The 21,185-nt window shown below is 46.7% G+C and overlaps 1 protein-coding gene and 1 long non-coding RNA gene across 6 annotated transcripts in view; both read left to right on the forward strand.

The window, feature by feature from the left end:
• The window catches only part of CMIP (c-Maf inducing protein), a 130,975-nt gene extending 122,064 nt beyond the window's left edge, over positions 1–8,911 (forward strand). For all 4 annotated transcript variants that reach the window (XM_068203096.1, XM_068203097.1, XM_068203098.1 and 1 more), the window contains exons 17-21: positions 382–429; positions 1,188–1,334; positions 2,813–2,918; positions 4,011–4,081; positions 6,922–8,911. In XM_068203096.1, the coding sequence (XP_068059197.1) occupies positions 382–429; positions 1,188–1,334; positions 2,813–2,918; positions 4,011–4,081; positions 6,922–6,975 (426 nt within the window). In that variant the 3' untranslated portion in view covers positions 6,976–8,911. The remainder of the gene's footprint in view (positions 1–381; positions 430–1,187; positions 1,335–2,812; positions 2,919–4,010; positions 4,082–6,921) is intronic.
• A 1,653-nt stretch (positions 8,912–10,564) lies between these two features.
• LOC137481384 (uncharacterized) lies at positions 10,565–20,745 on the forward strand. 2 transcript variants are annotated; one of them, XR_011003474.1, is made up of 5 exons: positions 10,565–11,025; positions 12,904–13,007; positions 16,264–16,344; positions 16,566–18,482; positions 19,142–20,745. It is a non-coding gene; the product is annotated as an uncharacterized lncRNA (long non-coding RNA). The 2 variants fall into 2 exon arrangements; XR_011003473.1 differs by having other exon boundaries at positions 16,566–20,745.
• Positions 20,746–21,185: the final 440 nt, after the last annotated feature.

Consider the following 21,185-nt stretch of genomic DNA (forward strand, 5'->3'; position numbering starts at 1 on the left):
TTGTCTTTAACCCTTTCTCCCAGCCTGAAAAGTAGATGCTTTTTTTGATATCAAGCAAATGTTTTTATCAGCTGTGCCATCTTAACCCCTTTGCTCACTTTGGCCAGCATTTTAAAGGTGTTTCCTTTAAAGGGAAAGTAGCCAAAGGCTGGCAGGCTGAAGCAGACAAATGGCACGAAGACCCACTTAGCTGTGGTTAGTGGGTGTCCCCTGGGGAGCAGCAGGCACACTCAGGGCAGGGGAAGCAGGGATGAGGTGGAAGGGCTGGCAGGAAGCTTCGAAATGGGAGCAGGGTTAGCGCTAGTGAGAAGCTGGCTGTACTTCAGTGAGTCTGAAATGTAGAATGGCAGCTTGTTTGACCAAATGTCTTCTCTTTTACAGCAAAGAAAAGGTGGCCCCACAAGGTTAACACTGCCATCCAAGTCTACAGTAAGTTAATCAATGTCAATAGAAAAACACCTTTGTCTTTCCATATTTAAACACTTGATTTATGTTTGCCATGTGGCACAGTGGTTTTGGGCAGTTTGAGTGGGGAGCCATTCCACTTGCTCTGTCAACACAACTGGAGTTTACACAACTAAGGGCACATTTCTGCTCTTGGGTCTGTGCAGCAGTTTCCAACACCAGAAGCAGGCTGTCACATTTATAGTGCTGCTCAGATTTGGAATGGCAGCTCTGGGGACAGAGTTTTGCATTACAAAGGCAAACTTCACAATGTCCAGCTCTGGATTTTAGTCATGGAAGTCTCAAAGAGACCCAGCACCATTGCATTTAAGCTTGCTGCAAGCCCAGACTGACTTCACTGAGGTCAGGTAATGGTGCTGGGCACAGGTGGGTCCTGGACCTCGTGGTTAAATCTTCATGACGTTAAATCTTCATGATGTTAAATCTTCATGATGTTCAGCATTGGCTTTGACACTGAAGCCTTTTTGTCTCTTAAGGATACACACGCAAAGGACATTTTTGTCCTAATGTTTGGACAAATTTTTCCCAGGGTGTGTGAAGCAACGCTGCCACAAGAGCCCAGCTGCTTGCCAAACAAACAGAAACTGCTCTGTGTGGTTCTCTGTTACTGTAAACAAGGGGAGCAGTTGTGCAACTCGCTCTGGTTACCAGTATCGGCGACACCACACACTTCCAGGCTGGGCATCCACAATCTCTCTTACCAAACTCCTGTCTGCTTTCAGGATGCAGACCTGGCCCGCCTGCTAAGCTCGGGATCTTTTGGGAATCTGGAAAACCTCAGCCTGGCCTTTACCAATGTGACAAGTGCTTGTGCTGAACACCTCATCAAACTGCCTTCGCTCAAGCAGCTGAACCTGTGGTCGACTCAGGTAAGTGCTCTGCAGCCTGAGACTCAGAGCAGGAGGCAGTGCTGACTAATTCCGAAATTCCACACTACGTCAGCATGAGAAGAGTGTGTGAAGAGGCTTGCTTAAATGACTTTGTCCTCCTGCTATTTTTATAAGGCCTTCCTGTGGTTTCGCTCATCTTGGCAGCTGATTTTCTTTTTCTCTTCGCCCCTTTTTTTCATCTGATTTTAAATTTTTGTTTTATTTTTAATTATAAAAGTGTTGCTACTATCTTGGGTTGAATGTTCCAGTTGGGCATGGTTGGTACTGTGTGCTGAGTAGAACCTGTGCTGCTGTTCATCTGGGTAATGCTTCTGCTTTCACCCAGTTAGGATGAAAAAATGGTGCTGTGCAACTCATATGATCAAGAAAAGCACAGTCTTTAGGCAGCAAATTCAACAGCAACAAATCAACCCAACAGCAACAAATAGAAACTCAGATAGTGAATAAGTAGAAGGAAATTATAATGAGAATGCAATTGTTTTGTAAGCAAAAAAAGACCCAAGTTAACTGAACAAATTATTCAGCTGTTGATTGAAGGAACTTCTAAAATTAATTTTTTTCTTCTATGTTTCCCTGCTGGTTTTGCTCTCTGAGGTTCTCCACTGAATAGGTTTTCCCTCTTTTCTGTTAGCTCCTATTTATAGTGCTCATTGAAAATAAGATTATTGTCAGTGCAACCACAAAAAGCAGCATTTTTTTACCAAAACGTCATGTAAATATTTTGTTTTGTTTTCCTAACTACTTTATATCCTAGAAATATCCCTATTTTTTGTATGGGGAATATGAAGTAGAAACCGATTGCTTGCTTGTTTTAACTGTTTGTATGTCCTCCAGATTTGTCCTAACAATGTAACTTTTGCACCTGAGAAACTTTGATACTATTTTGTTCCAAATTAGTTTGATTTTACTGAATAAAGAGCTTGCTTTTTGTGCAGGGCTTTTTTTATTAAAAAAGGATAAAAAAGGGGTTTAGATTCCATTTTATTTTGCTATATCCTGGTTTCCATTAATCTAGAATTTAGAAACAGCAGAAACCAAGTGGGTCAATAGAACAATTACCAATCAATAGTGCATTGTTCTTGAGACCAAAATAGCTAATTAATACCACTTGCACTGTGCTTTTTTTGTGTGATGTGGTTGGGAACAGGCTGAGGCTGCCATAACCATCGTGTATAGCCTGGGTGGGAGCCCGCTCGTACAAAGTCCAGGCTTCAAAGGCACCAGTCTAATTAAGTGATGGCCTGTGGTTAAGTGCACACAAGTCACTTAATTCTTCTGTTCCCTGCCTGCGAGACAGAGATAAAACTCTTGGCTTTCTCTGCTGTCATTGGCCATGGCGGTGAGCGATGGAGGGCTCGGTCAAACCCCGTTTCCACGTCCCTGTTTGCACTGAGGTTCTTGCACGAGGTGTGGGCGCCTCAGCTTGTGTGTGACCCAGCTGTGCTTGTGCCCCGCAGTTCGGCGACGCGGGGCTGCGGCTCCTGTCCGAGCACCTCACCATGCTGCAAGTGCTCAACCTGTGCGAGACCCCGGTCACGGACGCCGGGCTGCTGGCACTGAGCTGTGAGTGACAAACGGGGGCTGTGTGGGACACTTGGGTGGGTTCTGAGGAGTTCATGTGGGTTCAGGCAGGAGGTGGATCTCTCAGTGCTACAGCGCTGCTTCTGCAGGGGTTTAGGACAGGCGGTGGCTGTGTTTGGGTTTATTCTTCCCTCCTCCCTGCTCAGTCCTGCAGCTGTCCAGCTGTGGGATGGCGACCTGAGCCTGATGGCACTGGGTGGCCTGCTGTGGGCTTTGTCCTCCTGAGCCATACTCTAAATCTTGCCTCTGGCTTCACTGATAGCACCTGTCCCCATCTCACGTGGTAATCTGTTGCCCAGGGACTTCCCAGGTTTATGCCTATGGGTATTCCCTCTGGGTGGGACCTGCCTTTGTGGTACAGGAGGGGAAGATTGCAAAGCCATCTGGCAGCTTCTCAGTCAGTTCAGCAACTGTGTGCAGCAGGTTCTGTACTCCTTCTGGCATTTTTTGTTAGTTTTTGGGGAGGTGAAACTCTCCCTGTTCTTGGTTTAAACAAGGCAAGGCAGAGTCCAGGATTCCCTGAGCACTGAGAACTGCTCGACAGTGCTGGAGTGCAACTCCCTCCTGCACCCAGCAGTGCATTACAAACCTCACTGTTGGGTTTGGAGGGCTACTTTAATAGGCTTGATCCTACACAGACGTGCCAGACAGGCCAGTAGTTATGGCTCATCTTAGGAAACTATTCTGCTAAGTACTGGAGCCTAAAATGGGAATGGGGGGAGGAGAGGGAGGACTGCCAGATCAGCACGGCCCCTGCAAGCACCAGGCACAGCACTGAGAACGGGCACTATTCAGAATAATGTGCAGGAAACCGATTATGAGAAGTTGACTCAACTCCTTTGAAGTCAGCAGTCTTAAGCATATGCTTAATGGCCCTTCCTAAATAGGGACTTTTTCCTGGATGAGGGCCCAAACAGCTGTTTATCCATTTGTATTTCTATATTTTATGCTATTCAGCTTTTTCCTGGGAGTGCTGCACATAGGCATGTCTTGTTTATGCTTTGGCCTACTGCAAGCACGATATTTTAAGAAAATGCAGCATGATCATAAATATCTGTGTGTTTTCTCTTTCAGCCATGAAGAGCCTGTGTAGTTTAAATATGAACAGCACCAAACTTTCAGCAGATACCTACGAAGATCTCAAGGTATTTGTGAATTGCATCCTCTAAAGATGAGAAGTATCTGTAGAGGGAGCATGGTGGTGATGCCTAGGGCAGGGAGAACTGACCCTGTGGAGTGGGTAGCATGAAAGTTATCTGAAGAGGGTGAAGTGGATTATTTTGTGGATATAATGACTGAAAGCAGCATTGTGAGGTTGCTGGCTTCAATGGATCCAGGAAGCATTTAATATACTGAATGGAGAAGTATGAGATAGAATCAGCAGCTCAATCTTTTTGCCTGTGCTATCAACACAAGTAAAGGCTTTATCAGTAAAAGTTTCATAAAGTGATTGTTTCTGAGACAGGTACAATCTAGTGCACACCATATCCTGGACTATTAACAGGACCAAAAGTTAACTTGAGTGAACAGTATTGTGAAACTTTGATCTGGAAAGCAAAGGGAGAACTAAAAGCATCAAGGCAGATGCAAATTTATCTTGACACCTCTAGGACTGGAACTGGGCACTGAGGAGAAACATCTGCATAGATGCTCAGTTCTGAAATTTGACATGTAATGTCTGGTTTTACTCTGAGTTTATAACCACGTAGGCACAATGGTGTCAAGAACCAGGATGTAGCCCCAGGTGGTTTCAAAGCTTGCCTGAGATGTGTTGGCTTTCATGATTTCACATGGACTTTGCCTTCATTCTGGTGGTTTGTGAGTCGCATCTCCCAAAATCTTACCTTAGACACCCAAGGACTCAAGATGAAACTTGACATTTGCTTGTCTTGGATGTTGAAACAGATTGGGCCACGTTTACTTAAAAGGTCACAACCTTGGGTTGAGTTTGGAACTTGAAGCAAGTCCTGTAACTGCTCTGCTTTCAAAATTCACTGCAAACATCTATCTTTGGTTGTGGCCGTGGAGCCAGGGCTCCCCCAGGGACTCAGCTGCAATGCTGCTTGCATGGAGTTTTCAAGATCAAGTTTTAAAAACTTGTGTCACAATTGTATATGCAAAGAAGTCCTTGGAATTTACAGCTGGCTTGCAGATGGGTTCACACAATGGAGCTTGTATCAGGCCCCAGGCATTTACAGACAATCAAGGTCAATGCTGTATTTGGCCCAGGGCTCTGAAATCACATCTATTGAAAGGCTCTCCTGGTCCCACCCCTGCTTTTGAGCCCCTTTGCCACTCACTTCTTACTGAAACTCACATTTTCCCAACTGGTTCCCTCTGCTCGGGTATGGTCCTTAGCAGCCACAAAAGAAAGTGACTTGCCAGGGCAAACAGCAAAACTGCCTATGAGCAAAGTCCTGATGATTGCAGAGAATTCAAAAAGCTGAGAAAACAGGCAGGCATCACTTTTTCCCCTTTCACCTCTTCCACTGAGATTTATCTTGGTGGCCATTATTTTAGGGCTCTGTGTGTGTTCAAAGGTAGTAGTTTCTCTCCCTAGGGCACATGGCTGTAGGTTTGTTAGGAACAGCTCAGACTTCAAAGAACATATTTTTGATACAAATCTTTCCTTCTTCTCACATTGGTCTGCAAGAGCATTTGGGGCACAAGCCAGTGATGACATTTCCTCTCAGCTCCATCCCCCACCCCGCTAAACACGCTTGCACACACACAGACACCCACATATGTACCAGGCAGGCTGAACCAGACAATAAATAAACACCCACTACTGAAGTCATTATTGCCTAACTGAAAAATTATTTGCTGGCAGTGTCTGTAGGATTATGAATAGCTCTTATCAAAATATGCGTGCACATAAATCAAGGAGTGAGGTAATAATGACTCCTAGAAACTTCCAAGTCCTCAATTATGCCCTGGCCTAATTAAACGTGTTTATTTGTTTTGAGAGAATTAGCCGTGCAATTATGGTCAGAGAGCGTGGAAGGGGGATTGATGAGCAGGAACAGCCCAAACAGCCGGTCCCTGTCTGCCTCGTGCCGGCTGATCCAGGAACGATATGGCCAAAAGCAGCGGAGTTGTGGAATGGAGACCACAAAGACACCAAAAGTTGCTAATGCTCCACGAGTTGTTTTAGTACACGAAGGGGAAAATGAGCAGTGTGGAGGCTGAAGGAGGAACGTGTCTCTCTGCTGCAGTTTGAGTCCACTGCCTTCATGGCGAAAGTTGGACAGACGTGTTTTGCTAAGCATTTGCATAAAAAATGAAGATCAGGGTCTGATCTGGACCTGGTGGCTGGGTTTTAGAGCAGGTGGGACTTAGTTCCATGTGTCTGTGAGGGCTCAGCATCGTGTTCTTTTGCCACACCCACCTGCTCCAGCTGACTGCTGAGTTCAGCACTGGACCCAGGGTGTCACGCCTCTTCCTGCAGTTGGTGGTTGACACGTCAGTCCTCCCAGTTTGCTGGGAGGTGCTCTGTCCCTCTCTGTAGCCTTCCTCCAGATTTGGGTACAGCCTCTGAAATGAGTCAGTCCAGGGATTGTTTCCACACAGGAGCTGCCAGGCCAGAAAGCTGTGTCTGCCCTTTACCTCTCCTGGGCTGCCTGTCATCCTCACCACCAGTGGGGCTCTGTGCTTTCCTAGCCAAGGGGAGGTGCTTTCATCCTCTTTTGGGAGCCCACATTCAAAATACAAGTACGATGTTCAGAGCTGCACGGGTCCCAGGCTTGCTGTCACACAAAAAGTCCCAGGACACAAGGTTTTTCACAAGCATCAACACCAACAACAGTGGGGCAAGGTTTCCCCAGGAAGTCCTTTCCACCCTTCCCTTCTCTATTCCTGCTTCTGATTTGGATGCCACTGCTCTGTTGGATAAGTACAGGGAATGACCCTACAAAAGAGATTTGACAGGAACTTCTTACCTGAGCCCTGAACATGTTGTTAATTCTGACCTTTCCTCTCCTCACAGGCTAAACTCCCCAACCTAAAGGAGGTGGATGTCCGCTACACCGAAGCCTGGTGAACTCTCCCTGCCTCCGACTCTTCTCTTTTGCTTCTTGTGAGAAGGAAAAGATTTTTAAAACAGACAGATTGAAACAAACCAGAAAATAACTTTTGGCCAATTCCTGTAGAGCAGTGAGTCTGGGGACTTGGTGGCAGGAGTTGTGGTTGTGGGGTAGCAGAGTGGAGTTGTGTGTGTTGGGAGGATGGGGCAAGCCTGGACCCCATTGGATTCTTTCAGCTTTGTGATTTCAGCATCAACATAATTTAAATTGAAAAGGAAGGAAACAAACAAACAAAAAAAAGGACTTTGTAGCAGCAAGAGGATTATAAAGAGGAAAAAAAAAACACCTTTGTGGATTTTTATTTGCCTTTGTGTTTTATGCCGTGTGGAGAAAAAAAAATATATTCCTTTGTCCTTACTTAACTGGGTTTGCTTGGCTGGCACTCAGCCAGCCAGAACTCCTGTTTCACCAGTTTTGCTCCAGAAAATCAAACTTCAAAAATCTCAAGAGAAGAAAACCAAAACCAATATGATTTTCACCTCCCCCCATGTCCTTGCAGTTGTTATGCAAAGTAATTTTGTTGTACATAAGATTTACATAATGCACCTATTTAAGAAAATGGTTCACAAATAACAGGTCTGGGACCTGTCTTTTATTTATGAGTTGTTAATTCTTTTACCCTTTGTTTTGCGTATAGTACTGTATAAACTAGTTTGCTGTCTTGTTGTTATTATTATTTTTTTTAAGGAAATGTCCTTCTCGAAGAATTGCCTTTTAGTAATGCAAACTGTATTATACTCCCTCTTTGTCAACATTCATCGCATTGTCTTTTTGATTTCAAAATGCCTCAAATGTTATCAAATAGGAAGGAAAATCTTTATCAAGGGGGGCGTGGTTGTTGGGGAAGGGGGTGCAGGGATTAATAAAAGTCACAATTCCTTCCAAAGTCTGAAAACTTTCTTTAGTCTTTTAAGCCATGTCAGGTTCAAACACGGGAGACGGGGACAAGACGTTTCTTTTGCCAATGGCGTGTTTGCAAACTGTAGATTTTACAAATTGCCTCCGTTGTTTTCTGTTTACGTCCGATATTTCAAAAAGAGAAAAAAAAGCTCTCCCTCCACTTTGTGCATCAGCTTTTTCTGTTTTTTTTTTTTTTCCCCCCCCTCCCCTCACGCCGTCCCCTGTCCTGTGCCCCCCGTCCCTGCCCTGTTCTGTGCACGCATTGTTCTGCATGTTCCTCTGGGGAGACTGAGGAAATCGCGGTGTTGCTGATCCGATAGCTCTGACCTGTCTGTAAATGTGACTGCTACATTTTTCAAATTCCACACTTGCTTAGAAGATGATTTTTTTAAAAATTGTGGTTTCTTTTATAACTATGCTGTTGAGTTTTTTTTTTTTTCATAATGAGCCTTCATTGTACAGAGCTGCTTATTTAAAAAAAATCAGACAAAAACAAAACAAAAAAGTTTTTTTCCTCTGTTTAACACTTTTATTTTATTCTTCAGCACCTCAAGGTTTCACATACAGCCAATGTAATTTTTTATATAAATATATATATATATTTAATCTTATTCAATGGAAAGCCAAGCTTTTTTGTTCAGTTTTTTTTTTTTTTTTGTTTTCTTTTTTTTAAAGTTTGTTGCTGTGTAGACAACCCCATCCCAAATGATGTTGTTTTTCTTTTTTTTCTTTTTTTTTATAATGAAATAGAAATTGAGTCTTAACTCATTTAGCGTGTCAGGTTTTTTTCCCCCCTTCAAATCCCACACTGTATGAAGATGCAGTATGGGAAGGAAGAAGAAGAAGAAAAAAAAAAAAAGAAGAGAAAATATGCCAACATTTTCCTTAGCACTGTTGCTTTTACCAATGGTTTACTACTACTGTTCTGTAGCTGTGTACAAAGAGATGTGAAATAATTTCAGGCAAAAATAAACTGTAAGTGAATATCTTTTAGCTGCGTGCTTTGTGTTTTCTTTGAAGGAGCCTTTGGCTGGCCGGTGATGTGGGGATGCTGTGGGAGGTGCAGGCTCCAGAGCAGGGGACCAGCAGGCAGCCAGGGTGTTTGCCCCCACTCCCCAGACTCGAGGAACCACCATGGAGAAGAGAGGAGAAGGAGGAGGACAGCTGAGCTCTGTGTGTCCTGTTCTTGCATCGCTCCCCAAGCCTGTTTTGTGCCCTGTCCCCAATCCTTGAAAGGCTAAAGAAGTCCTTGCAGTGGCCATCAAAAGAGGGTTTCTTGCACTGGTTGTCTGATGCAGGCAATGAGGGAAGCACTGGGGCATCTCCAGGCTCGAGAAGGGTTTCTGTACATTAAGGTGTATTTTAGGGCAGGCTCCAAAAGCAGGGATGTGCTGTGTTTGTGTTCTCCTGCTGTCCTGGATGAAGCCCTGCAGGGTGTGGGCTGGATGCCAGCAGGAGACCCAGCTGGAGCTCCAAGACTCTGCCTCCATTGTCTGCACAGCTGCTGAACTTCAGCTTTCAAACAAATGGGCTTGTTCTTCAGCTTTCAAACCAATTCCTGCGGGTGTTCTGAGAGCCACCTTTATCACCTGTGTTACCTGGCTCCTGTACTCCCACTTTTATCTGTAGTTCTGTTCTGTTCCACAAAAGAAACTTCAGGAGATGGAGAAACACAAGGGTTTGTATTGTGCTTCCAGCCAAGCTAAGGAGTGCTCACAGGATGGCCCTTGATAACCTGCCTTTATTTTTTTTTTCCTTCACTGAAATCACATAGCTATAGCTGAGTCTGTTGGGCTTTTTGGGTGTTTCCCCATGAGCAATCACTACTGCATATGGGTTATTCTGCCCTGGCAACAGCAAGGACTTCCAAAACCTTTCTGGACCCAGAAGAGCCAGAAATATTCCTGGGATGTTGCGTGAGGGACTGAAAAATCGCCCAAGGAAGGAGAGCTTTAGACCTTGGTGAGATGAAGGCATATGTTGGATACAGCTTCTCTTCCTGCTGTGGACAGTGACCTCTCCCTGAGCTCCCCAGGCTCTGCCTTTGGGGGAACTGGCAACAGCATTTGGGTTCCACAACCTCATCTGGATCATCAGCCCTGGGGGCAGCCACAGAGCTTTGCTGAGATGCTACGTGGGTGACTTGGAGTGAGCAGGGAACGGGCGTGTGTGAGATCCCCCTTCAACACCTGCCCTGGTCCTGCCTTCTGCTGCAGCCTCCAAGGAACTCCTCCTTCATGCTTCCTCCCTGCTCCCGACTCCTGAAACAGCAGAATCTCCCCCTGCTGTGGCAGCAGGCTGAACAAAATCTGAGTGAGATTGGAGGTGGTCAGTGTGGAGTTAAGTAAAATGGTGCTCGGGATCTGTCTCACCTGGCTGGAGTCATCACTGTGCCGGGGCAGCTGCCCTGAGTCTCAGGCCTGTGGCAATTACAGAGCAGCACGGTGAGGCTGTCTCAGGATTGTGTCCGAGTGAGGATTCTCCTGTTGGTTACAGAAGGTGAGGATTAGACGTGCTGTAGTAGAGAAGCTGTGTCTGAGCTTGCTCTCCGCTTTTCCTGAGCTTTTTGTCCCAGAGCACTGGGCCTTGCTGGTGGTTTCCCCTGGATAATGATGCCTTTCTGCCTGTGCCCAGCTGCTGCTTGCTGATGATGGAGCCGTTCAAAAGCTGCCTGGTTCCGTTCGGGAGGTGCCTGCAGCCCACCTTCGCAGGGACTCGGAATGCCAGGGGCTGGTCTAACCCGCAGCTCTCGGCTTTCAACCCGAACTCGTGCAGCAGCTCTGATGCAAGTCCAAAGAGCACAAAGCCTCAGCACTGCCGAGTTTTGGGAGCAATTTTCTCCTGTCCTCATTAAAAGCCTGTGGTTGTCCTGCCTTCCTCCTGCTGCTTCCACTGCTCACAGCTACCTTTTGAGTTTCAGAAGACCAAACACAGAGATTATTCTCACAAAGTACCTTTGCCTCCAGTTTCCCAGCTGTGTGGGCTCAGCTTATTTGTTGCTCAGAGAGTGAAATTTATACCTAAAATCCTGACAGTTCAGCATGGATTTGCTTGCAGGGGAGTGCTGAAACAGCTACCGAAGCATTGTCTGGTGGGATTTTTACCAGGTAAGAGCTTGGGGTGTCTCGTTCATGAGGTCCAGGTGGCGGCACGCAAGTCCCATCCCTGGTGACCTGAGGCTCCTTGCCCAGTGCTGGCTGAGGGACCGCACGGGGACGTGTGGGACATGGTGGCACTGGGCAGGTGTGCAGGATCTGCAGTGTCCCTGGGGCTGATCTGCAGCTTCCTCAGGGTCCTGGTCTGTCTCCAGAGCGGGTGGACCTTGGCCTGGGGCTGTGACCTGGCCTGGTCCCCAAGGCCTGGAGAGGCTCCATCTCTGAGCCCTCCAGCACCGAGCACAAGAAGTGTCTCTGACACTCCTTATGCTTCCCAGACAGCATCCAGCCTCTGTTCAGGTAAAGTCCTCTTGGGAATAAAGTGGGCTCTGGACTGGCAATCCCTAAAAGCAGTAAGGGAATCAAATAGTAATGAGCTAAAAGCAAAGCAGGGATGCCAAGGACTGCTGGCTCTGGAAAACAGCAACAGCTGTTCCCTTCTTTGGGATTTCCACTGCCCTGATGGCTGGGACCAGCAGTACCCTCCTCTCTCATATGTACAAAGATTTTTAATCTTTGAAACTTTACAAAGATCTGTAAGCAGCAGGGCAGTAAGTGCTGCTAAGGGCAGTGCTGACCTCTCCCAGCCCCTGTAACACCGACCAGCTGTGCCCATTAGAACACATCACTCAGTAATATTGCTGTCTCTTGAATTTGTAATGATTTTTTCCAACTAAATGGAGTACACATATCAAAATATTTCTTTTAAGTAGATGTTGCAATGCGTATTTTTCCATTTTCTTTTCTATTGACAGGGGAAAAGCTTAAGTGAGTATTTGAGACAAGCCATTTTTATTAATAACAGATCTTGGAATGGCCTTTTTGCCAGTAATATCAAACATGCAAGTATTTTTCCTGCTAGCCTGATACCTGCTCTTTTTTTTCAGGTAATCTCACTTTCATGTTTTTCACCAGCCAGCTAGAACAAGTACTGTAATACCTTTCTAATATTCCAGTAGGCCCTATCAGATTGTAAATACATACATACATACCCAAACCTCACAGATCTGCTGGCCATGGATGAACCTTGTTGATGTAAATATCTTTTTCCTGTCAATCTCTACAAAGATCCAAACACAGCTGTGTGCAGGGGAGCAGAGCTCCCAGTTTGTGTTCAGACCATTAAATTGGTCTCAGCACCTAAATTCAACAGTTAGCTTCACATATCTGGCAGTTGATATAGTACCCCGTTTCCTGTTAATTTTTCTTCCAGCTGGAATAGGATATCAAACATTAATCCTTTAATTCTTATGCAGCATACATTTGAAGTTGAGTTGTTCACAGAAGATACTGAGATACTTTTAAATCATAGCAGGCTCTCCCACCCAGAATCTCCTGTTTTTAAATAAGCCTTTGCTATGAAATCCCTGCCTTTGCATTAAATTATGAAAAAGTTCTTTTAAAAAGTGAAGTTTGTTTTGAATATGAGGTCAGAGACCCACTGACTGTCTCACTTTAATAGAAGCATTGCTGCTGTCTTTGGTATGCACTGTACCTCCTTATCTTGAAATACTGAAACCTTAGCTTAGGGACACTTTTCTTTCTATATTTTACCTATTATGATGATATTAAAGATAATTAATGTTAGTGACTCATTTGCCAGGTGCTTTATGATCTTGGGGCTAGGTTTGTTATTTACTGCTGCAGAGGGTGAGATTGTGATCCCTGAAGGTTGCAAAAACACATTTATCAAGGACACTTCAAATTTCAGTTTGGGCCATAATGTTAGAAACACACAATCTGTGGTTGATTGTTGTTTATGAAAGAGAAAAGGTAATGTAAACCTGTCTATTGACTAGGGCTTTATGTTCTCTGATTTTGTTTTACCAGCTGTCTCCCTTCCATGTCTCCAGGCCTGACAGATGGGATGAGCAGCAGCAGGGCTGGGGGAGCATCCCTGTGCCTGGATGGGGCCTATCAAGATCCCCCTTATGGTAAGGAAAAGAGATTCTGCTCTGCACGATGACCTAGCATAGGAGCAGGATTCGTCCACTGTAGCAACAAAAAAATAAATCAGAGCTTTATAAAAATCCCAGCTACAGCTGGAACAAACCTCCCTGCGACTTGGGGGAAGGGCTGTGTGAGGGGCAGCCAGGACAGCTGAGCTCAGACACAGCATTGCTCCTGCCCTCACTGAGGTGAAATTCTTGTTTTAACATTGCAGTGAACTCGGTAGAGTATTTTTGGCTGGAACAGTCTGACCCAGACTTCTGCACCAGTCCACTATTAACTGATAAGTTAAAGGAGGCTCTGGGGGAATCGTGGATGTGGCTAACAGGATGAAATCCATCTCTGGAACGGAGGCTGGCAAAGGGCTGAGTCTCCTTGCTCAAGCATGGTAAAGATGTCATGTCCTGCTCCTTTTCTTTTCTTCAGAAAATGTGCTGGGTGTCATTGTCAGAGGGATTTTTGGTTTAGAGCTTGGGGGAACCTCCCCTGAGCACTGAGGGCAAAGCTCCAGGGCACAGCCAGAGCCGTGCGTGGCCATCAGATGCTCACACAGGATCACATGCTTCATGGAGATGTGGAATTCCATCTTGGAGGGTCTGTCTGGCAGGAGACTGAATGGTGGTGGCTCTGCCTTAGTGCCTGTGACAGTGAGCTTGTGTTCCTGCACAGTGGGAGCTGCAGGACCCCAGAGTGCCAAGCCTCTGCCCAGGTCACCTCCTTCATATTTGAGAGCTTCCAAACCACCTTTCTTGGAAATGCAGTTGATTTATGAGGACAGGGAAAATGGGTCAGTGCACAGAGGGCAGAGCACGGTCCTGATGGGTGTTTCCAAAATGCAGCCCCATCCCACTGCTACCAGTGAGGGGCTCCCCAGTACCCCCAACTGATGTGAGGAGGGTCTGGGCTAGTGGACATCCCTGGATGTTTGGGCAGGCCCAGCGCCAGGGTCATCTCCTGTGAGAAACTCTCAAATAAATAAATAAAAACCCCAAACCGGGCGGGGGGGTGGGAAGAAAATGAGAGAAAAGTTGCAGTTAAGGTTGAGGCTGCTGCAGAGCTGATGACATCAATGTTTCCATGGTGACAAAATCTTCACTTAGGTATGGTGAGTGCCCTGAGCTTGCGGCTGCCAAGGAAACCCGCCCGAGCTCCAGCACCAGCCACTGCGGTCCTGGGCCTTCCTCCCCCTCCTCCTCCTCCTCCGCCTCCTCCTCCTCCTCTTCCTCTTCTTCCTGCCCTGCTGCCCAAGGGCTCTGAGCTGCACCCTGCTCCCTGTCCCATGTGGAAGTTAGTTGGTGAAATTGTCCATTTTTTGCCCCACTGCTGTGCCAGCTCATCCTGGGAGTGATGAGGGAGAGCTGCCATCAGCAGGAACATGGGGACATGGGGGCTCTGTGACTGTCCACTGCCACACCACAAGTCACCTGCTGTCCATTGATGGGCTCCAACATCTTCATGGCGGCCAAACAGAGCTCTTGGCTTCCTTCAGCTCATGAGTGAAGTTGCTTCGGGTTTGGGGGTCTGGTTTGGGCTGACACCGTGCTCAGGGAGCCCAGCCTGGTGTGGGGACCCTTCCTTTCCTGGGACACGGTGTGGTGTGCCCTCAAGGCAGCAAGTGGCTGGAGGGGTGACTGTGGAGGAACAGGTGGGTGGGATATTTTACATTCCTCCATGTCTTAAAATGCAGCACGAAACAAACCCATCTGTGGCCACTCCTTGGCTGGGAGGTTGTCCCAGCACAGCATGGGTTGGGTCTGGGTAGTTTTTTTTTTCCTATGATTTAGGTTAAAATCCTTTGAGTACCCACGGCGTCAGAGACCACCCCAAGGAGAATTAGGGAAATTCATGACATGACAGCATTGTTTATCCTCCCCCACCATCACGTTTTCCCTCCTCTTCATTAGTACAAATGGGAAGCTTCTCCTGAAATTTGGTTATTCTCTAGAAATACACTGAATTCAGACAAAAGCAGTCATTAGTCACCAGGGTGAACCCAGGGCTAACAAGCAGTGAGTGAAGTGATGAAAAACAATTGGCAAGAGGTTTGGGTCTGAATAAAGTCCTGATTTCAGTGCTGTGCTCAGCTGAAGCCATGCCAGAGTTGGCCAAGTGTGAGCACCCTGACCAGTGCTCCCACAGCAGTCCTGACAGCCCAGAAGGACCCCACAGGCCTCTCCACATGGTGGCAAGCAGGTTGGTGGCTGGTGGCCGAGGGCTCTGTCCTGCTGTGAATTCATCTCCAGTGAAAAAGTATAACCCAAATCCCACGAAAGCTGGTGGAAAATGTTCTTTTCTAGCTCATTTTAAGGCAGACCCCAGCGATTAAAGAGCAGTCTGGGAATCTTTGTTTGGTTTTGTGTTTTTAAGTGGGTGTTGAGCACAGGCCTAAAGGTTCCAGTGATGGATTGTGTCACATGATGCCACTGCATCACTCCACGTGTGACCATGGCCAGCCCTGTGCCACCAGGGACTGTCTCCTTGCCTGTCTGCACTCCGAGGTACAGCTCTGGCTTTGATTTTAGAAGTTGAGGGTTTGGGTCTTGGTCAAGCTGTTGTTATTTCAGAAAAAGAAAGCAAAAAAAAAAGCAGCAATGTGTCTAAAAGAGAAACATCTGGCATGTGAGACACTGCTGGCGCTCAGGCTCCGGGGTCTGTGATCCATCAGGCTCCGAGCCACGCCATGGCTGAGCCGAGCCAGTTGCTGGGAAGGAAAGGAAGGGAAAAGCAGAGCTGCCAAATCCCAATGGCACGAGGCAGCCAGCCTGGTGCTCCCACCCAGGGCACTGAGGCAGCAGTAGAGCAGGTGACCGGGGCTGACAATCTCCTCATGCCACTTTTATTCTGGGGGAAAAAGGCACAATTTACCACGAGGCAGAACTGTGGTCCTAGGAGAGCCCAACCTGCTGCTTGAGTCTTTAAAGGGAGTCCAACAGTTTTGCAGTAAAATGGCTTAATTTTATCCCACAGCTGTGGTAGGAGCAAAGGTGATTAACTAATAGCAAATCTCTTGAGAAAATGAAGGATTTTTTTAGGCCTGAATTTTTGAGAATAATTATCAATTTATTGATATACCTTCAAAATAGTTATGAATTTTACACAGTATCAGACCTCCACTACCCAGTTTCTGGTCACAGGAGAGGAGTGTAGTCAAAGGGAAATGACTCACAGCTGCCTGTGGTTAAATTAATGAGATATTTATCTGGAAATATTCTTGTCAGTGGCTTTTCCTTGTATTTTGAGTCAGGACAACAGCATGGAAAACATCGCTGAGACAGTGGTGTCCTCACTGTGGTGGATGCAGGGGCAGGAGGATCAGCTCTGGTAAGTGGAGAATCAGAGGAGTGATGGGGTGTAAGGCCAAGAAAACCCTGATTGAATGTTCCAGCTAACTTGCTGCAGTAAGCAGCCCATGGTAACTCCACAAATGGTATTTAATGAGGACAGAAGGGAGAAAGGAGATGATGGGGAAAATCTGAAATCAGCTGTGAGACCTTGGGATGGGACTTGTCCTTTTTTAAAAATTTTTCTTTGCCCATCCCTAGAAAGCCCTTTCACATCCTGCATCATCTTTCCTGCAAGCAGCAGCTCTTCCAGGAGATTTAAATAGATGTGCAAGAGAAATCCTTCCCCTGCCTGCGCCTGGGGTTACCCCGCGCGTCATCTTCCCGGCGAGGAACAGCAGTGGCCGTGTGAGTAGAGAGCTGAGCTTTCTGGATTGCTTCAAAGCCCTGCTCTGCCAACCAGAGTATTGATCAAGAGGAAACGTCGGCGTTTCAGAAGCTTCCCCAAAAAGGCACGGAGCCTACTCGGCTCCTGTGCGTCACTGGGGATTTTTTTATCCGCGGATTTTCCGGCGTGTTTAACACAGCCGGGTCGTCCAGGAGGGACCCTGGCAGAATCTCCCTGCTGAGTGACTCACACTCGCACATCATGGGAATATGGGTTGACTTCAACATACTGCACTTTTCAACTCTGATTCATGCCACCCCAAGAGAGTAAATAAGGCAACTCCACACACATCTCAGCTGTGACGAGCTGCCTTCCCACTGAAAAGGTGTCAGGACGAATGACAATGCCAGGGAATGGTGTCACCTACAGCTTAGCCAGCAATTTCCCAAATGGGACAAAATGTCTCTTTGCTTATACACCTCAAGTCCTCTTGCAGCCCAGGGTACCTGCCCTCTTGCATGCTGCAGGAGGTCTTCACTAAAGCAAAGATGCTGAGCTAAGTCCAGTGCGTTTTTGGCAGGTTTGCTAAAGCCTGGGGACATTTATTAGCAATCTGGGGTTGTCACTTTTCAGGCAGATCGTTTCTCTGCAGATCACTTCAGAAGGGTGGTTCAAAAAAGCAGAGAGCCTCACTCGGCTGGATGATTCCCAAATTCAGGGTAAGCCAGGTCACTGCTGCAGAAGGCGTTACGTGATGTGTTTAGCACCATAGAGACAAAAATCAGGAGCATATTTTTTTAGCACGACCTAAATGAATTATGTATCTGAAATCGGTTGTTTGGGGAAAAACTCCAACTGTCATTATTGGTACCTGAATGGTGGTGAGTCACCAAATTATATCCTTGGGTTGGGGAAACGGGGCGCTGAATAAGTGGATGTCTAGTTGCCTGTTAAGCCAGTGAAGCAATCCAGCTAAAGCACCTCCTGTACCAGTCAGATGATTTCTTCAGTACATTTTCACTCCAATCCTGGCTTGCAGCTTTGCCAGGAAAGCCCAAGAAAAGTGCCCAGGTGCTCCTTACAGCTCCTGTTCAGCCTCTGCAGGGAGCAGCAGCCCCTGGGTCAGGTCTGGCAGCTCCCTCCAGCACATGGCTCTGCAAACCCAGTGACTCAGCAGGAATATCTTGGCAGAAATCATCAAAAGAAGGAAGCCTTAGCCATCTCCTGATATCAGATTGTGGATTTGTGCTTTTTATTTGGCCTGATCTGTCACTGAGACTGTGTAGCTGTCAGTGTGTGCCTGGAGGGAGCTGGATTACAGGTGATTTTTCTGATTGCAGGTTGCTGATGTGAAGAAGTAAATGTGTTCTTAGGCAGGTTAGCCAAATGGAGGGGCAGAAGCTATTGAATAAGCATTAAGTGAATTGGGGGCTTAATTCCCAGCAAATGCCAGCTCCTCCAGTTCTTTTCTCCCTTAGGCTTTAGTAAAAATCTCAGTCTTATCCTGAAACCTGCAAGAGAGGAATATCCCCAGCAGCACAATTAGTGCATGCTATGCCACCTCTTACAGTGCTGTAATATTGTCTTTCTTTCAAAGTAAATAAAGAAAGAAAGAACCCCCCCTCATTTGATTACATGTTCTGTTCTTTCCTCCAGCCCTGTCAACGTGAAGCACAGGGATTGCCTAATCTGCTCTCACTATTTAATTACGTGACTGCACTGGCTTCTGGCCGTAACCCATCACGACTGGCACTGCATTCCTGCCCAGCCTCCAGGCACCTCCAGCTCCCGTGGGTATGGGAAGTGTGTCCTCATGTTCTCTGCCTATTGAGTGTGTGAGTGGGCAGCCAGCGCAGAGTAAGGACATGGCTTGGATCCAGCTGAGGAGTGAAGCGCTGGGTCCCCAGCATCCAGACCTGTGGTCCCCAGGGGACATCAGCCAAGCCCTCGAGGAGGAGGCAAGTGGGGGCATTGGGTGTCCACACCCTTCCTGGCATGCCCACTCCCCGGGTGTGCCAGTGGGATTTGTGTGATGGTGTTGTCCCCGTGCTCCCAGGATTCCTGCTGGTTCCGGGGTGTGCCAGGGCTCAGTTCAGCTGCGGGGCGCTGGCAGCTCCTGGTGGGAGCTGAGTCCCAGCCCTGGCACGAGCCCTCCTCTGGCCATCCAATCTCTCCTGCACTCAGAGGACAGCTGCAGCCTGCTTATGTCTGGGAGTGGTGTCTTAATCCAGCTACTTAAAAAGCCCAGTAAAAAAGTCCTTCTGCTAAAATGCTGCTGTAGGAAGGACAGAGGAGCCCAGCTGCATGGCTCAACAGCATGGATGAGAATTGAGCTTCAGTGATGTTATACCAGATGAATTGATCCTCTCACCCTTAGTTAAAATGTCTGCATACCTGGTCTCTAAATCACTGTTTTCATTATCTTGTTATTTATCTCTCTTCCTCACAGAGCTATTAAAGTCCTGGGATTAAGAACATAAAATGTGTCTCCAAGACAGAGTCCGTGCCCTCTGCTGTTGACTGTTTACCCACGTGAGGCGCTCAGCAGCGTAGCTGTGTGGACCAGAGAAAGAAATAAGGAGAACTTGGTTCTCCCAGCTTGAGCCTTGAGGCACATGGGGCTTTTCTTCCTCTGCCACTTACAGGGAAATGAGTCACTGTCAGGATGGCATCTTCTGTATGAGGTTGGTGTAGCTCTGGGAGATGGACCCTGGCAGAGTGATGGAGTTTCATGGCACTAAGAAAGAGCCACTTCTATCACTTGCTTTGCACAAGCCCTTTGGTTCTTTACAGTTTTCATGAGGTGAGCAGCTGCAGAGGCACAGCGTGATGGATTTTCCACCATCAGTCCCCTTTGCCTGTGTCTGAGCAGCTTTGCCTTGGGGCTCCTGCACTGAGGCCAAATTCTTCCAGCACCAGGATGGTAACACATATGTGGGAGACCTATGGAAAAAAAAAAGATTTCAACTGAAATTTGGTGCTAGTGTTTCTTAGGCTTTGAGCATCCTCACCTAAATTCTCAGGGTACTGAAGGATGAGGCGCCTGTTTTCCTCTGTTCTCATTTCATTTTGTTTCCTTTGTTTGGTCCCCATCATAGCAGCACTTGGGCCCAGGCCCAGCACTTAGCAGCAGTAACACAGGAATTGATTTCAGCAGAAGCAGACAATTTCCTAAATTATTAATGTTAATAGTGGACAAACCACAGGATACAAGCAAAAATATACAGAACAAAGAGCTGAAGAAAAGCAAGAGGATGGCAGCCGAAATAATCAGGGTGATGAGAGACAGAACAGGGGTAGACAGAGATATGTCCTGCATAACTGGGACCAAAATGGAGCACACACAGAGAAGGTTTTGGGAAAATCCAAAAGCAAAGCAGTGCACCCCTTGGAGAGATTCCCAATTGCTATGGATACATGCACTGTTATAATCAGGGCTTTATAACAAGCAGCTCACACGCAGAAATTTCTACATGATGAAAGATCTGCGCCCCATGCCTGTATTAGAAACATGCTGGGGGGCAGGGGAGACTCCTGTGTTGTCCCCATCCTGTGCCCTGCCTCAAGGGTGGTCCCTGAGGTTGCCCAGTCCCTATGGCGCAGGGTAGCTCATTGCCAGCCTGCCTGGCATGCCCTAGTTGTGTTTCTCAGAACCCCTCAGTGTTTTCAGCTGATTTGCTTTGACATCAGCAGCCGGCAAGAAGTTCTCTGTGTCGGGGTGCGTGGGAGTGCTATGTGACACCTTAATCATGCTAAACAGGAACACACATTCAGATTTCCTCGGCATTTCAAAGAAATGTGATTTCCTTTGTGCTGCAAAGAAAGAGTTGACTTGATTGCGACTCTCTGTGGAGATCAGCTCTGGTGCCTGTGAATTAGGGTGCCAGGATCTCATTCTGGGAAAAAAAGGGAGATAAAACACACCAGGCTTTTGAGTTGCAACTATTAGGGTTAAGTTTCTTGCTGGTAACTGGGGTTCATTTTGAGGAGACCTGTTTAGTTTAATTGGCCAATGTATCAAGAAATCAGATTTTGTTAAAAAATTAAAATTTGTATACAGTCAAAGTACCACATCATATTGAAATATATAAACTGAAATATCATACTGAATCCCAACTTTAGAGACGGTTATTAGTCGTTTAGCACAGGCATGGGAAACTAATGCAAAGTCCAAATGAGTGATTCACTTCTTAACTTATTTCTCCTCTCTGTATGGGTGACAAATACTTAAAATCTCAGTGAAGACTCAACTAGGGATGAATATAAATGAGTACAGCTATAAGTGAGCATTTGCTGACCCAGATGAAATGAAATAATGGTAGGGAGGAATCATGAGACACCTGCTAGCACAAGGCCCAGTGAAGAGTGATGGTGGCGTAGGGTGGGATTTTATTGCTGGTGTTATTTGTGCTGTGTGGCAAGGCCATTGGGAAAGCTGGATGTGCTGGTGTGTTCATTCTGCTGGCAGCCTCACTTGTTCAGCTTTGCCCATC

This window comes from Anomalospiza imberbis, chromosome 12, assembly GCF_031753505.1.
Source record: "Anomalospiza imberbis isolate Cuckoo-Finch-1a 21T00152 chromosome 12, ASM3175350v1, whole genome shotgun sequence".
Lineage (NCBI taxonomy): Eukaryota > Metazoa > Chordata > Aves > Passeriformes > Viduidae > Anomalospiza > Anomalospiza imberbis.